The sequence below is a fragment of the Enoplosus armatus genome, chromosome 12, assembly GCF_043641665.1.
Source record: "Enoplosus armatus isolate fEnoArm2 chromosome 12, fEnoArm2.hap1, whole genome shotgun sequence".
In the NCBI taxonomy this organism is placed as follows: domain Eukaryota; kingdom Metazoa; phylum Chordata; class Actinopteri; order Centrarchiformes; family Enoplosidae; genus Enoplosus; species Enoplosus armatus.
The window spans coordinates 22,551,737-22,568,953 of NC_092191.1; the positions used below are offsets into that span (position 1 = coordinate 22,551,737).

A 17,217-nucleotide genomic window follows, 5' to 3' on the forward strand; every position below is an offset into this window, starting at 1 on the left:
ACGTTCTCACTCGGTGATGTTATGTACATCCTGAATCAACACTTAGTAATCTGCACTGATCCCCAGCCGATTACAGGGTGGAGGTGTCATTCCATGTGATTCACAGTGGGTGTCAGTCCATTATCCACTGAGCTCCTCTCCTTCATCTTTGTGACCGCTCCCAGAGATCACACATTATTTCCTTCCATGCAGTCACACAGCGTCCACGTGTAGCTCTTGCCGGTGCTAGAAGTCTAGAGTGGACATGATAGCTCCAGGTCACTGAAGGGGGACTTCAGGCAGCCCAGCACGTCCCCCAGACAGAAGAGCTTCCTGGTCCCAGCCACTAGGGCCTTCCTGGACCCTCGGGACTGGCCCTTGCCACCGTGACCAAGTCAGCTGTCCTGGAGAGAAAGAGCATAGATATTTCATCATTCGTATCTGGAATTATGGCATTATGGCAAAACCACTGTTTTTGCATGCCATTTGCATTGTCATCTGAGTTTAAATTTGACAACATACTGTAGAGTAATGATGTCCTGTATCGTATGTACGTTCTTTACTGACATGTTAATGCATTGTATAGAATACAAGAAAGTGCAACGTTTGTCAATGTTGGCTCAATTTACACTCACTTTAGCCTGTTACTTCCTACCTTTCATACTACATCTTTAAGCTGTATAATGTAATTACATGACCAGGTCTAAATTGAAATGTATAGACACCTAGGCAGCTGGCCTTGCTGTAATTCAATTCAATTCAATTCAATTTTATTTATATAGCGCCAAATCACAACAAAGTCATCTCATGACACTGTACAAAATAGAGCAGGTCTAGACCGACTCTTTATAATGTTATTACAGAGACCCAACAGTTCCCACCATGAGCAAGCACTTTGGCGACAGTGGCAAGGAAAAACTTCCTTTTAAGAGGCAGAAACCTCGAGCAGAACCAGACTCTAGGTGGGCGGTCATCTGCTTTGACCGGTTGGGTTTTAGGGAGAGAGAGAGAGAGAGACAGAGAGAGAGAGAGAGAGAGAGAGAGAGAGAGAGAGAGAGAGAGAGAGACTGTAACTGCTCGCTATATTAAAATCAAAACTAAGGCCATGTTCAGACAGACAAAAGCACTGTGTGTGTGTGTGTGGGGGGGGGGGGGGGGGGGGGGGGGGGGCAACAGAAGATATAATATTTGCCCACATTTCCAGACCATCAAAAACCTCTGAGCAATGATTTGCTGTCTGATAAGCCTTGTGGATCCTTCCTGGATCTTAGTCCATGAGGACCTTGAGTTAAGATTTTTTTTTTGCCAAAGCAACAATTCCCAAGGTCAAGAATGGACTTCCATTCTCATGTTTGAAAAGATTCGTTCCACCTCCTCGGGCTCCTTTTCCCCACCAGATTCATGTTGTGTCAAGATGACTATAGTAATGTTTTATTGATGTTAAAAGGAAAAATAAAAATCTACAGCCACTCATTCCATTACCTTCCCTCTGTGTGCTATCCCGTTCTGTATGAGCTCCGCTGACTTCTCCTGAGAGTCCACGCTGCACCGGGAGGAAACCGCCTGGTGCTGCCCCTCATTCTGGTTCTCCCAGAGGGCAAAGCCTTTACTTTTCGATGCTTTCCTGTGAGTCCTGTATTTCATTTTGGGGAATGTGTGGGAGCCGCCGTCTGCGGCCCCCCAGCTGTGTTCGGACCACAGGGCCTCAGTCTGGGTGGCCTGGCTGGTGGTGGCCCTCTGCAGGCGCACGGAGATCCTCTGGGCTGAGCCGGTCATCAGGGTGATGGACTGAGTGTCCAGAGATGGACCCGCTGACGTGACAGCTGGGAACTCAAACACCTCGTCCTCATCTGAAGGAGGGAAAAGTGATGATGATGAATTCTAATATGCAAAATAACCAAAAAACAAAAGCTCACGTGTAACTACAATTTGCTGTAAATGTATAAATGCACTTTTCTTCTATGTTGCTTTGCTCAGTAACTGTCTAGTGGCTGTAAATGACCTGTACAGGTGGGCAGTGCGGGGCTGCTGGGCAGTGAGCTGTGGGTCAGTCTGGCTGGAGAGACACTGCCCAGAGAGCTGGAGCGGATCAGCTTCCTGCAGGCCAGAACCAGCAGCTCCCGACATTGTTTATGACAGTTAACGCCACAGTCTGCAAAGTAAATATGGACACATCAGCTTATATTATGTACGGGGCAAAAAGCGTTCTCATGCTTCAAGACAAGGCAGATGATGCTCATTTGGTTGGGACCGCCAAACGGGGAGCGTGGCCCAGGAGTCATGTATGGCAATCCAAAGCGTCGCAGCAGCTGAGGGATCGCCTCCCCCAAATTGGCCCAAAGTCTGGGCAAATAATACAAAATCTATCCGCATATGAGAAAATGTGTAATTGGTAATAAGTGTTGACGGTAGTGTTGGGCTAACTAAACTAATTTCTTGATCAGGTGAGTTATGTTCTTTTACCACATTAGACTGTTCCGTATACTCTTTGTTGTTATCATTTATATAACAACATTTTATATATATGTATATATTTTGATATGCCATGCCTTTCACACCTAACCCTAACCCTGGTTTAAAAACTGAGTATTTAAAAGTCAATAGGCTGTTATTTTTATCTTTTGAACTGAAAAGTCCATAACATAATGTACACATCCCCACCGCTGCAGACTGTCTTTCTTTCGCTCACTGGCCCAATATTTATGCTGTAATCGAGTCATTTCATTTCTTTTGGCAACTGCCGCATGCACTTGAAAGTTCTAAGAAAGCGTCAAGTACGCTAAGTTACAATTGCAAGAGCTTAAACATCCATCAAAGAAAGGTACATTTCCTGTTCCTTGTCATAACAGATGTCGTCAGCGTGTGAACCCGTCAAAGTCCGACATATCAGGAACAGGAAAAAACGGACTGTGCAATGGCCGAACATGACCCACCATCTTCCCTATGTTTGAAAATGACTTACTAAGCTTTTTTTGTTGCTTTATTAAGGTTAAAAAATATATATATTATTCATTTATTAGTAGTTAACTATTCGCTTTTTGCAGCTACCGGATCTAAAGCGAGAACAATGTCTTATTAAGGTTGATGAATCCTTTATTATGCACTTATTTACCAATACATTGTTTAATTAATTTTACCTCAGTTTTTAAGTTACAATTGCACAATTTCACAATAATGTGATTAGTGATGTTTTATATCGCGTTATCTCACATCTTTTACAAAATATAATTTACCTCAATACTGTACCGTAACTGTACTAATAATTGTACTATTTTCTTTCAAAGGCCTGTTTGAGGCTACATCGTTCTTTTTGTGGCCACATGTGGCTGCCATTAACGTGAATATGATGGAAAGTCAAAAAATATATTTTTTTCAAGAGAGCTGTCTTAAAGTGTGTTTTTGTGCTCCACAAAACTATATATAAGATAAGATAATCCTTTATTCATCCCTCAGTGGGGACATTTGCATTGTTACAGCAGCATACAGGATAGTGCAATAGCAGAGACATAAGTAGAAAATCAAGATATAATAAATAAAAACAATAAAGACACAACTATAATTTACAAATTTACAGAATGAAAGAAACAACAGTACAGAAATTATACATTATATATACATACACACACGTATATAAGTAACTGTATATCTTCCTTGTCTTTTAAATATAATTTTGTTTTCCTTTTTATTTCTTCCTTTAGCACTACTTTTAGATACTTTGTTCTATTTTATTCTATTCTAATTTTAAATATTTTAATATTTGTGTGTTTGTGTGTGTGTGTGTGTGTGTGTAGCGTGAATGGGGCTACAACTGCATTCCACTGTGCAATCCTGTATTGTATAATGCCAATAAAATGTAAATGTAAATGTAAATGTTTGGATGGTTATTACAGAAGAATGCAATGAAACAATACCTTTGCACTTGTAGCCCTGCTTGATGATTCCCCAGAGCTGCAGGTCCAGAAGTGAGGGGAAGGGGGAAGATGGGTGCAGAAAATACAATAACATTAGAATATAAAAGCACGGAGGCATGTTCCTAAAGCCATAAACAAGGTACAAGTCATCACAACATTCCCTTTAACCCAGTGTATGATGTTATAACATGATGTTTTCACGTTATTACGACATACAAACTTATCACGTTATAACAATAGACAATTTGTCGCTGTAAGGCGATAACTTACATTGTCTTAACGTGAAACTCATGTTTGAGTGAGGAAACGTGTGCGGAAAGCGGATAAATTGAGAAATGTGGCTCTTTTACGCGATTTGATTTGGTTTGTTTGGGTTGAGACATGGCGAGATTCTCCTGTTATTTTACTTATTGTGAAAAGCATGCGTACACCAAGAAGGATTTAGAAATATATGGGGCTTTGAAAGAAGGAAGAATTTCTCATTCGTTAGCTGTATGCATGTTATAACATGGAACGTTTTACGTACTAACAAGAACAGTTTCTTGTTAAAACGTGGTAAATTTGTATGTCATACTAAAGTGAAAATACCTTGTTATAACAATAAACTTTTCACGTTCTAACATGATACTGATCAGTTTTCCTTTTTCTGGCGGGGCAGCAATAAGCTTCCATACATAACAGGTACAAGACATGTACCTATGTGGCAGAACCTGAAAGATGTGTCATGCCCAACAGCATTTATTTTTTTTTTTTTTGGAATTAGACTAATTGGCTCAAAGCAGGCCCGTCCATTTAATTGCATATTTTCACTGACAGGAGAAAAATTAAGGGGGCTGGAAGGCGCGCAGTGGTATAATCTTAGAGATACACACAAATCCAGCACAATGTTCACAGAAGGTGGGCTTCAGGTACGTCATCTCCTGGAAGTTGTGGATGAAACCTGGACCCATCTTGCACTGGAGCAGCGGGTTAGCCCGGAGGAAGTACGCCATCATCTCATCCTTGCTGATCAATCCATCTCTGGGAGAAAGAGAGAGAGAGAACATTCCGGTCTTACCAGGTCCGACAAAACATATCGAATTATTCATTCATTCATTATTCATTGCCACATGTGACCACTTAGGGTCTGTACTATTGGTGGTGCGCAAGCCACAGATTGAGAACCGCTGTTCTAGCAAGCCAGGTCATCATGCCGTGACTGGGTTTGGACTCAAAAGTGCAGTTACTGTATTTAATCATTTAAACATCTGACTTAAAACGATAACTTTCAGTGTTCCACACTCACTGATCTTTGTCCAAAACACAGAAGGAGTCCAGGAAGGGAAAGTTTGCGGCGATGCTCTCAAAGTCCTCTTGAGATATATAGCCATCATGGTCATGGTCATAATTCCTGAACACAGACTTTCCAATGACAAGAAATAAATTACTCTGGTAATATTTCACACCACGCACACGTCTACATCTGTCCAAGCAGTAGCTGGGGGTTTTTTCTGTATTCTGTAGGCATAATGAAAAAACAAAAAAAAGGGATGATGTCTACTCACATCCACCACCTTCCTGATGTGTTTATTGACCACAGAAGGGTCTGGTTTGGTGGTGACACCGGAGGCCCAGTCCAGTGGGGCCAGTGGCTTGTTGGGAGTCGTCGGAGAGGTAGGCTGTGAGGAAGGATAGAGCACAAATACACCCAGACTATGGATTTAAAAAGTAATATTTTGAAGGGGTCTTAAACCCTTCAATAAATAGAAGAAAAAAAAACTGAATTTCAGCTGAAACTTACCAATGATTTGGGATTGCGTGGTTCCCTTATCAATGACAGCTCATAAATCTCATCTTCTGTGTAATAAAGGTCTAAAGAAAGCTGAAAATACAAGGATCGTGGGTATAATTAGTTCAAACATCAATGAACAATTGAGAGTAACATAGTTAACGTCCATGTAATGTGTTAAACTGCTGAATATTTGTGATAAACCGCGCTCTATGTGTGGACGGTCGAAAGTGTTCCAGTGTCCTCTCTTGTATTAGAGCGACTTGGTGCTCCTTGTCCATTGGTCAAGTGCAATCCACAGAGCGGTACACTGCAGAGCAACTGTTTGTCAGCCATATCCTGGAGGAAACAAGGCTTTGAGAAGCTCCAGTCTGATTTCTGAGCAATGTTTAGTAGTGAAACTGCATTGGTGAATGGCCAACTCACTATTCTGGAGCTAGGTGCAGCTTCCCAGTGTCAGTAGCAACATTCTAGCTGATAGGCTGGAAAAAGTGTGTGGGCTTCTCAAGCACAGCTTTAAACTGGTTTTGGTCCGAGCAATCAGATCAGGGGCCTGTTTCCCAAAGATATCTTGGATTGATCTTGTCTTAGAAAAAAGAATAAAAAGTGACTTATTTTAAGCCTGAATTAGCCACCCTACCCCAGAGATCAATGAAAGTGGCACCAAATCGTCAGTCATTTTCTTTTGACCAAGGAAAACATCCTGAGCTTGACGGGCAAGATGAGCATTTGAGCGTATTGCCCCAAAATGTACTTAAGAGAGCACAGAATAGAAACTGTCCTTACAATTACCTAAAGGATCCCAGCACATTACAGGACGGTGTCTTACTTTTAAGGCATTCTAGCTCTAAAAAATATTTAAAATATTGTCTCCCACCAGATGCAAAGACATTACAAATATGCTTGACCACTGCTGTGCCTTCATCCCAGACCCCCCAAGACTGTCTGTAAATCCATTACAACACATACTCTCCACTGTATACATGTTTTCATGAACATTCTTCTAATATGTGATATTTTGCCAAATTGTATCCTTTGTAGAGCCCTGCTATTCACAGTAGCTGATGCTTACGGTGCCAAACAGTGAATGAACTGAAGAAGAACCATAAGACAGAAAGCAATGAGGAGAAGCAAATTCTGTGAAAAATAATAATAAAAACAATCTCTTTCCTGTGGGAGTGGTTATCCCTCACCGTTAGCAGGTAGATGAGGTCCATGTTGGGCTCCACTTGGGCCACTGCACTCTGCAGCGACACCAGCTCATTGAAGGTCATGTAGAGCTGGTGCATCTTCACCAAGTTCACCTTATTACTGTCATCGACCCAGTCAGGGAACACTACATGCACTGCGATCAGGTCCTTGAGGTGCACTCCCAGGATGGGGATTTTAAAGCCCTGGCATTCATTGAAGGCCTTTCTGTAGCAGGAGTAGTTGTTGTTGGAAGAGACCAGGTCTGTCATCTCGCTCCAGATCTGATGCAGGGGCAGGAACATTTGGGTAAGTATGACGGCCAAAACGCAACGTTGCTCGAGTAAAGCAGTTCATGTGTGTCATATCTAATTTCCATTGTTGTTGTTTTTTACTGCTGCAGGAGTGCAAACTGAGGCAGAACATTGCAATTGTGATTCCACAGAAAAGAAAACTGCTCTGCTGAGCTACAGCAGTTCTGACCAATGGCAGAGCACAATTGCAGATGTGGTTCAGTTGGTCCAGACCAAGGGGGAAAAAAAGATACATGGGTGCCTTTAATTTCATTATTATTATTATTTAATCCATGTATTTGTATCTTCCAGACTTGATTATTGTAATGACCTTTTCTCTGGTCTTCCTAGTTGTGCCACCTGATCATATGACACCCATTCTGGCCTCTTTTCAACGCAGGAGCTGATTTCAAGGTTCTTCTTTTAATTCATAAGGCCTTGCATGGACTTGCACCACCTTCCTTATTTGAGCTAATTATACCATACACACCGGAACACCCTATTTATTATATTCAACCCTTTAGATTTGATGTTTTGAATGTGATTGTCTTATTATTTATTATTTATTATTTCGCTTGCTTGCTGTATGTTCTGTCTTGTGTATTCTTTTAATTGTAAAGAGTACTGGGACCATGCTGCATGTTGATTTTGCACTTCAAATAGAATGGATAGATTGACTTTCTTCTCATCAGGAATTAATGGACACCCTGCGGCCAATCAGATTCGAGTATTCACCCAGACCTTGATATAACAATGCCTTGTATAAAATGTAATATAATGTGAATGTATGAATATAAATATAAATGTACATTCATATGCTGCGGGAATGCATGTGTGATGCGTGTGGATATACAGTACATTAAAATGCAACCTAAAGGCTGCTATTGACCGACCTTCACAACTTCCGGGGCCAGATAAGGGTGAGTCTCCTTCAGTCGAGAAATGGAGCTGTGGCTCAGTCCCCCCACCACCGCCATCAGAGTGTTGAAGTTCTGCAGCTGCAGAAGTTTCTGGTGACAGAGAGCGAAATGTCAAAATCTGAGTATGTGACGGTCATGGGTTCATCTGAGATATGTAAGTTAGATTTGGGTGGGGCGCTGTGCCTGAAATCAATGATGAGTTCGTGGGTTTTGGATGTTGGAGGTTGATGTCGAGGCACCAAGTGACTGCTTGGGCTACCTTCTGGTCGATTTTGGATATGAAGCCTATTATGGTTGTATCATCAGCATACTTGGTTATGGAACTGAGCTGGGATGGGAAGCTGTGTATAAGGAGAAGAGCCTCATGCTACAACACCGATACCGACAGCGAAAGGCTAGATACCGGGAGTAGCAGACTCGAGATAAATGCTATCACTTCTTCTGCCATTCTAACTGATCAAACAAAACAAACAATCCATAATATTCCGTGCAGCACGCTCCTACAGCTGATGGCGTGCGCGTTAAATTACTTCATCCTTGAGCCCGTCTGCAGACAGTCTCAGTACTCCTCGACAGGAGACAGGATCTCTGAGAGTCTGTGATTGCGACACTGATCCATTCCTTTCAGTACAGATGGAGAAGCTCTTTAGCTCTCTCATAAGATGAAGATTAAAAACAACATCTACAAACCTACAATGAATAGTAACTGCTTTTCAGATGGAAGGATAACTCAAGTGCACCCATTCATGTCATGACATATAAATGTACTTAATTTAAATGTTCATGAAAGAAATTTAAAAAAAAAAGGGGGTTGTGTTATTGATTGCAGTTATCATTATACATGTGTATGAGTGGTCTTTAATGATATGCTACCTTGGATAGATCACATTGTAAATCAGTTTAGAAATAAAACAAAGGATAGAGCACAAATGGAATGGTAAAAACATGACTTCAAAATCGAACATTATAAATAGTTTTTTTTTTTGTATTTGTATTTGTTTAAAATGTTTTCTATCATTAATAGTGGTGCATAGGACAGCCTCTATTGAACCCCAGTGAGATGCTGCAATGCAGGTTCAACAAGTCTGGCTTGGACATATCCTTTCAAGTCTTTGTAAAATTCTGTCTTTCACTCTTTTTGTGCAAAACACAAATACGGATGTTGTCATTTTCGCATTAAATTTATGTTACTGAAACACTCCTGTTTCTACATAAGTTTTCATTACACCATTACAGATTGAATGTTTCCCTAACCCTTTCCCCCGTGTCCAAATGGTAGCTTGAGTGTCGAATGAAAAGTGTCTGAAGATGGAAATGCTCTGTGGGGGACCGCAGTGCTGCCTCGTCCCTGTCTTACCTGAGCCACATGGATGTATTTGGTGATGACCTCCGCGCGTGTCTGAGGCGTTAGCTTGCTGAGCACCATGAGCTGGACCCACTGCGAGGCTCCGTTGAACAGAGCGATGGAGCGCTCCAGGGTCGGGTTGTCCACCAGGCAGCCGTGGATCACATAGCTCCGGTAATCAGTGAACTGGGGGACAAAAAGGGCGCCACAGATCAGATATCCAGCCGTCAATTTTCAATCTAATCTCCAGGTTCCTGGGCTCAGAGGGCCCCTAAAGCCTGGTATGATCACTGCACCTAACAATAGAAAGAATAAACTCGAAAAAAGTGCTGTGTTATCAAGGATTTATCCCCTTGGGAGCACCGATGTACTACTCAAATTCCACGGCTCTGTCATTTGCCTGTTAAATCACAGTTGATACATTCATGGAATTTCCTAAACAGAAACTGTTGGAATAACTGATGTACATTACATGGCAATCTGCCAGTAAGTTTTGGGTATTTCATATTTATAACTGGAAATGTGGCTAGAGGAAGTTCGCGGTGTCATACACATCAGATACTGAATGATATTTTGTAAATCTTCTAAAAACACACACACACTCAAAGTGCTAATTTCATCAGTTCACAGTTTGATCACAATTCCAATAATGCACTGAATGTAAACTTTGATCTTCTTGCTGGCATTGTTACCAATTAACCACCTGGCCAGTGGGAGGCAAGGCAGTCCACCCGGAGGCCAGGCAGCTTCACATCAAAGCTCTACAGAAAGGTGCTCGGCTTCCCAAGGGCTCTTCGGGAACATTTTTATCAGCGTGGCGCATGGTTCACCCAGGGAGTGTATTTCGTTGGGCCTCGAAATGTAATGTGATGGTAAAACTTCATGAAAAGTCATCATGTCTTCCTTAGCTTTGGCCAAGTCATAGAGCTGACTCAGTAATGTCAGATACACAGCAACATCTGTCTAACATTAGCTAACATGAGCCATAAGCCACCATAAGCTACTTATCATAATTTTATTTCTCAAAAGGTCCTTTTAAGAGGAAGAGTGCACCGTATCGTCTTTCATATGGTACATAGTCTTGCTTTACATGGTTGCATGCTGCTTTGCCATATTAGACCTTGTTAACTATATATTTAGGGTTATTCAAATAAGTGGCAATTAAGACATTGTTTCATTAGAGAACAGCAAAAACAAAAAACACATTATGTCGATATCAATGTTTTTGATTGATGGCCCAAAACCAAATATGTGCCCACAACTACCTTCAGTCTTCATTAGGTTTTCCCGAACATGTATCAGTCATCATTGTTGTATACACATTAACACCATTAGTACCTTATATTAGCCTATACATGGTGTTCCTGACATTCCACTATAAAAACAGCCTACCCATTAATAATCCGATTGAATGCTAATCAAAATCTTGGAGGAAAGTTTATTTTTTTATTTTTTTACATTCAGATCAAGCCTATATTTGTAACAGCCAATGGAGACATAATGATTTTCTATTTCATTTTGTGAAAATGAGGGAGATTGCTTTGAGCTAAATGCTAACATCATCTGATCTTTAGCGGTTAACGTTTGCAATGTTCACCATCTTAGTTTAAAATGTGCCAACTAGCTCCGAATGTCATGGCAATCCATTCAATAGTTGCAGAAACATTTCCGTCTGAACCAAAGTCTGGGCGGCCCGACCGAATGGCGGGCCAACCCTTGAGCACCGGGGCTAGCGTGGCAAAAAAAAAAGAAATCATTGGACAATTGGACAGAAGCAGGACCGCTCATGGACGTACCGATATCCTCCGGATGGACTTGAACTCCAAGAAGGTGAGATGCTCGGCCAGCTCCATGGGCTCCAGGTGGTCAAACAGCAGCGAGGCCTTGCCTTTCTTGGCCTGCTTCTTCCGCTGGGTCAACTTGCGCATCCAGTCGTACGACGGACTAAAAGGATGACAATTTTCATTCATTCATTCGTTCATACATGTAGCAGCTGCACAACAATACCACCACTCATTTCACCACTTATCAGGGCTGGAATTGAGATTAGTTCTACTTTAGGGTGAGGTTGGAGTCTTACATGGTGGAGATGTCGAGGAGTTTGAAATGCTCCTCACAGCCGAGCTGAGCAGCAACATCTCTGAACTCTTCCGTTATCTGGATCAGACCCAAGTCCAGGTTGAACTCTGCAGGGAATGTCACTATCCAGTACCTGAACACACACACACACACACACATAGATTTCAGCAGCAAACATTTGGACACTGAGAAGATGGTGACATAAACTTGCGCAAGAATGGAAATGGTCTAATTTTAGCTCCAAAGAACTTTTCACTGAGCCACACAGTGACCCTTGTGACTCATGTCCCTATATTGTGGTGCAGGAAGTTCCGTACCGCTCATTTTCACATTTTCAACTTGGAATTGTGGGATGTCCCCACCCTTTGTGACCCTTTGCTCCAAAGATGTGTTGTCCTTAAAACGCGGGGTTAGTCACTGGCTTGAATTAAGGTCAAAACAAAAGCAATTCAATGCTCAGCGAGCATTGTGAGGAGGACAACTAACTGTGGCCTCTGATTTTCAAGTGTGAAACCATGAAACTGTGTAAACTGGAGTTGCATGTGAAACTGTAAGCTCTGGGTCAATAACTGCAACAACAAAAAAAAGGTGTGACATAAGGTGAAATGCGGTTAAGTTAGCCAGGGTATTGTTTGTGGTCTTGGGTTTAGATATCCCGGTGAGGATGGATGAATGCATGTGTTGCACCTTACCTCATTAAATAACAAATCTTCAGCCTGGTTCTCTGGCAGTTGTCACCTTTGCAGGCACGGTACGTGGGGTTAAGTTAAGGATTTTGTTTTTTCTCTCCAAGATTTGACAAACTAATACACTGCAATGTATGACAAATCAGCACATTAAGGAAAATAATAATAATCACACTCAAAGACTGGTATTCATATTATAATTACGACGGGAGCAAATGAGGAAGTCAGGCGATGTTATTGTAGAGCGACAGAGGTTCCCGTCTTCCCTCTGCTGGCTCCACGACCTCACCACCAGACTCTAAGAAGTCCTGTCCTGTCTTCTGTCCTCTTGGGTCCAAGCTTCATGGAGATATTTCACACGGACGAAGTCTGACCGCTGAAGTCTTCCTCCGTTGCTAACCTGAGAGAATATTTTCGCACACTTCCAATTGATCTCTCCTTATTTAAGGTCTTTAAAGGTTTTGATATCTGAGGCACTCTGGCTTCCACCTTAACTTAAAAAGAAAAAAGGCCACTCCGTTATTGCACTCATGAACGAACGATGGTAGAAACGGGTTTAAAAAGATGCTCAAATCAGAAGGACGTGCTCTTTGAGGTAATATTACAGCTCATAGTAACAACAACAAAGCTGCATGAAAGCGAATGTAACTCCTGACTTGCGACACAACCCTAGATAATAAGGTAACTTACATACCTTACCTTATGTCTCTTTTTCTTGGCGTCCATGACGCTAATCCAGACTACTGAATTAAGAGGAAATAATGTAACGTAGTGTATCCCTGTAGCCACACAGATGGGGTTTCGAACTGGGGAAGACAGAATAGCAAACTAGCAATCCTGGAAGAATCACTAATGCTCCTCTTGTTTAGTATAATGTCGACATGAGAAGAACGAGAACAGTTAATGCTAGCCAAGTCAAAAGCAATGGCACAAAATCACCCTGCAGCACACCGGGACCGCAACATTAATGTTAGCCAAGTATTGGGCAGCATGGCGGCGCGGTTAGCTCTTGAGCAAGACACTGATGGAGGCCAGTACCTTGCATGGCAGTTCGGTCGCCATCGATGAGGGTGAATGAGACATGATCGGTAAAGCGCTTTGGGAAGGTTGAAAAGTGCTATATAACCATTTTCCATTTATACTAGCTTCTAGTATAACGTAAATATGCCTAACTGTTGGTCCAATGCTAACCAGTTTGCCAGCCCAGGACAGCTGTGGTTCCTATCACTGCACAATCAACGTGTTTAATCTGATATTACGTTATGATCACAGAAGGCAAAAGTACCTGCGACGCACAGCCTGGACTGTCTCAAGCTCTCTCCTCTGACGGAGCTGTTCCTGATTCAAAGTGCACTCAAAGCCAACAAACACCAATAGAAACATGAGTGAGTTAACCCTTTTTGATATCAAATTAGTGGTGGGGTCAATTTTAGGAAATCACAAAAGTGAATAAATTACGCCCATGCGTGCAGGTAAACAACAGCCATTGAGCTTTTTATCAATCTCGGAAACCTAGAGATCAACTTTTTATGTATGTATGTAAAATGTATCTGCATTCAAATCGATGTCAGGCGATAGTCGGTTCCGAGATTGCTAATCGAACTGCAAAGAAAGAGCACGAAAGAGGAAGTCTCTGGAAGGCCCAGATATCCGTTATCCATTATCTGGATACATGCTGGCTACACCGAAACCCCCCCCAACACATTGGCCGTTACTTTTAACCATACGCACATACTGCACAGTATATGCCAAATACAGTAACAACTGTCAGAGAGATTTCCAGGAGGTTAAGAGAAAGGGAGCTTCCATATAACTGTCTGACATCTGACAGCACTTACTGAGCAAATCCAAGGACATTCATACAGGACAGGATCAATAATGCTCCGTCCACATTAACATACAGTGCACAGCAAGAGAAAAGGTGAGGGAAAGACAGTCACTGCAATGGAATGAAACATCAAGTGCTATGCTATCTTCACTTAAGGGGATTGATTAGAATTCCATTAGCAAAATAACAGACTGAGGTTGTCCTTCCTGTAAGGGGAGGAATCGTTTATCGTCCACCAGCTGAAATACAATGGCATATTGTTAAAGCTCTACGTATAATACAGTTCCTGCAGGCCTTCTGCCCGATGGGATATATCATCAGTAGTTTTCCCGCCAGTTCTGAGGATGTGACATACCAGCGATGCATCAGCAGCAGGCTGCGAGGAAGCAGGTTGGCCTGCAGCTCCCCACTGTCATCTGTGGAGAGAGGGGAGTCGCAAAACGTCACCAAAGTTGAACTGTTTTCTGACTTGCATGTCTTAAAACATGATTCCTAGCGATAGTAAATTCTAGTGATATTCTATATTTTTTGCATGTCAGCCAATCCCATGAAACCAACCCAAAACCCAAACCAACACCAGCATCCTACTAACAAGTGTTGTGTGTGTGTATCCAAAGCCTGATATATCTTATTCAACTGTTAAAAACTATTAAAAAACACATCAATGAGTCCCCTCATTATCAGGAACACACACACAGTCTATTTTGACTCAGTCCCACATACACCGTCCTGCTGCCCTAAATACTCACTGGAGCACCAAATGTGGATTCACTGTAGTAAATAGTCCCCAACAAAAACACTGTTTCTGCCGGTTTGAGTAAACTTTCAGTCTCAAGCCACCCGAACAGTACCAGTATCACTGACACTAATGAATTATTAAAAGGTATTAAAATATGATATTAAAAGTAGATTTAATAATAATAGACAGGGCCTCAAGATTGGGTACAAATGCAAAAGCCGCCTTGAAGCCCCTTCCATTGCAGTTCAATGATCAAATCAGTACAAAACGAATGGCCGCACAGTGAAACCTGGGGCCTTTGGAGGCCCTGATGGTCTGGGTCCCAATCTATGCCCACTTTGTCAGGTAGGTAGGTCACGCAGCCGTGGTCTGCAATTCAGTCACGCTGGTCACTCACCAAATACACAAATGCACTCATTTAAGAGAGCATCAAGAGATGCTGCCTTTCCTAATGTGGATGATCCCATAGCGCCAAGCTGGAGGAGTGGCCGAGGTCGACACTTCCTGCTCACTGCTGTGGACCATTCAGGGCTTTCCTGGGAGCAGGAGAGAGAGAGAGAGAGAGAGAGAGAGAGAGAGAGAGAGAGGGCGATCAGTAAGAGAATCGTTGTGTAACAGGAATGCAGAAGGGGACCAAACTGTTAGCATGAGAATGAATGCATTATGCCAGCTTTGTGATCACGTGTAGTCAAATTTGTCCACGTATTGTCTGTCATAATTGGACACTTGCTGCATGCGTTCCAGTCAGGTAAATCAAATGAGCCTCAGAGCAATGCTAATCTTTTCTTTATTTGTCTCCTTTATAAACGGGCAAGTGAGGCAGTCACAAGTGATATTTTTATAAGACATAAGATGCTGAAGGCGTCACTGAAGAAGGGGGAGTGACGCAAAGTCAATTGAAACCACCGAAGCAGAAAAATTGTAAGGCGGGGCATCTGTGCAAGAACCTACTGAACTGTCTGCCAGCAATGTATACAGCACGTGTGTGAAACTTCATCGTTACCAGCAAACGCTTTGCGGCGTGGCAATATTTATTTAAGTCAGGAGCAGAATTGACAGTACAAACATAAACTACCTCGCAGACACGTTGCATTTGTTATGCTAGCCAGGGTGGGTATGTAATAGAACGGATTAAAGCCCCCATGCTTGCCTTTGATGTATAGCATCCTTCACCTGATCACACTTCTAAGCCCGTTCCTAGAAGAGGTCCTAGAGGTGTCCGTTAGACGCGGCCCCCACATTTATGTTGACAGTGTTTCTCTCTGTAACAGGCATGTTTCCATCCATCCATGACATGACATTTTTTATCCAAAATAATGACGTTCATAGCTGCGGGTTGGATGTTGTACACTCGGTGGTGATATTTCTACCCATGACGGTAATGTTTCAATGATCCACGATGACATTTGTACGCGTGCCAGGGATATTTGGAACCACAACAGTGATAGTTCTACTAATAACAAGCCAATTTCTATATGCAGGAGTTGACATTTTTAACATTACGTGACGACATTACCAATAATAATCAAAGCTTAAGATCCCAAAACTGACGCGACTTTCTTGTCCGACCAACGTGAAGGGCCCGTGTCCAAGTTATATAGAATAACTCTCTCCAAGTCATGCTACCATTTGACTTAAAAGCAACTACAAGGGATTTCTAACTGGTCATGAAACAGTCTCAATGTAGTGCTGACGCCTCTATATGACCCCCATAAGCAAACGAGACCATCAGCGAGAAGTTTGACCATTCCTACATAGTAGTTCTTCATCTTAATTACTAAATCAGATCTACGACGCGCAGACCGGAAGAGCTTATGTTAGCATTTTCCCAGGCAACGTTTGACAGTGAGTAGCACGTTAGCCGGGTAAAAGCAATGCATTAATAGCCAACGAAAGTGTACAACACGGCCAAAGAAAGGGAGTAAAGACAGAGGAGGTGTGTGGTGGATTAGGACCACACAACAGACCGCAAGGACCACATTGACCACTGGTCATAATAATATAATAGTAAATCTATCCATCTATCTATCTATGTATAACCACACAAACTGCAATTAACAGTGCAACAATAAGCATATTAGGCGTAATCAATAATAGAGTATGATCTCTTTCTATCTCTATATTGCTTAATGGGATGGGCCGGCTATGCTTAGACTTAAGGCTATACCACGACACAGCCCACACAACATCCTGGATCGAGCTACTGCATTCAATTCAATGGGCATTCAATGGGCGGGGCGTGTTCCACGCCGGCACAACACAAGAAGGGAGGCGGATGTCGTGGGAATACAGCGGACTCCGTTTACATCAATGATGCCTTGTGTGCAAATGCAGTCAAAGGTGATGTTTCGCTTATAGCTGATAGACCGTTGCTGCTGTTTACGTTCCCCCAGATGCAAATTCAAAACGTGCGCTACAGAATTATTATCAATTACTGGGTGCTAACGTGCAGATGAATATATGTATATAAGTAACTGTATA

General features: G+C 42.2%; 1 protein-coding gene across 1 annotated transcript; it reads right to left on the reverse strand.

Annotated features, from left to right (window-relative positions):
- Positions 1–337: 337 nt before the first annotated feature.
- On the reverse strand, positions 338–15,203 carry rasgrp3 (RAS guanyl releasing protein 3 (calcium and DAG-regulated)). Its single transcript, XM_070915866.1, has 16 exons — positions 15,134–15,203; positions 14,311–14,413; positions 12,176–12,238; positions 11,485–11,616; positions 11,201–11,348; positions 9,417–9,590; positions 8,033–8,149; positions 6,852–7,130; positions 5,671–5,751; positions 5,435–5,548; positions 5,176–5,291; positions 4,763–4,910; positions 3,891–3,927; positions 1,988–2,131; positions 1,462–1,829; positions 338–383 (listed from the first exon to the last, which is right to left on the reverse strand). Exons 1-16 carry the CDS (start codon positions 15,201–15,203, stop codon positions 375–377), a joined length of 2,103 nt encoding a protein of 700 aa, XP_070771967.1. The 3' UTR covers positions 338–374.
- Positions 15,204–17,217: the final 2,014 nt, after the last annotated feature.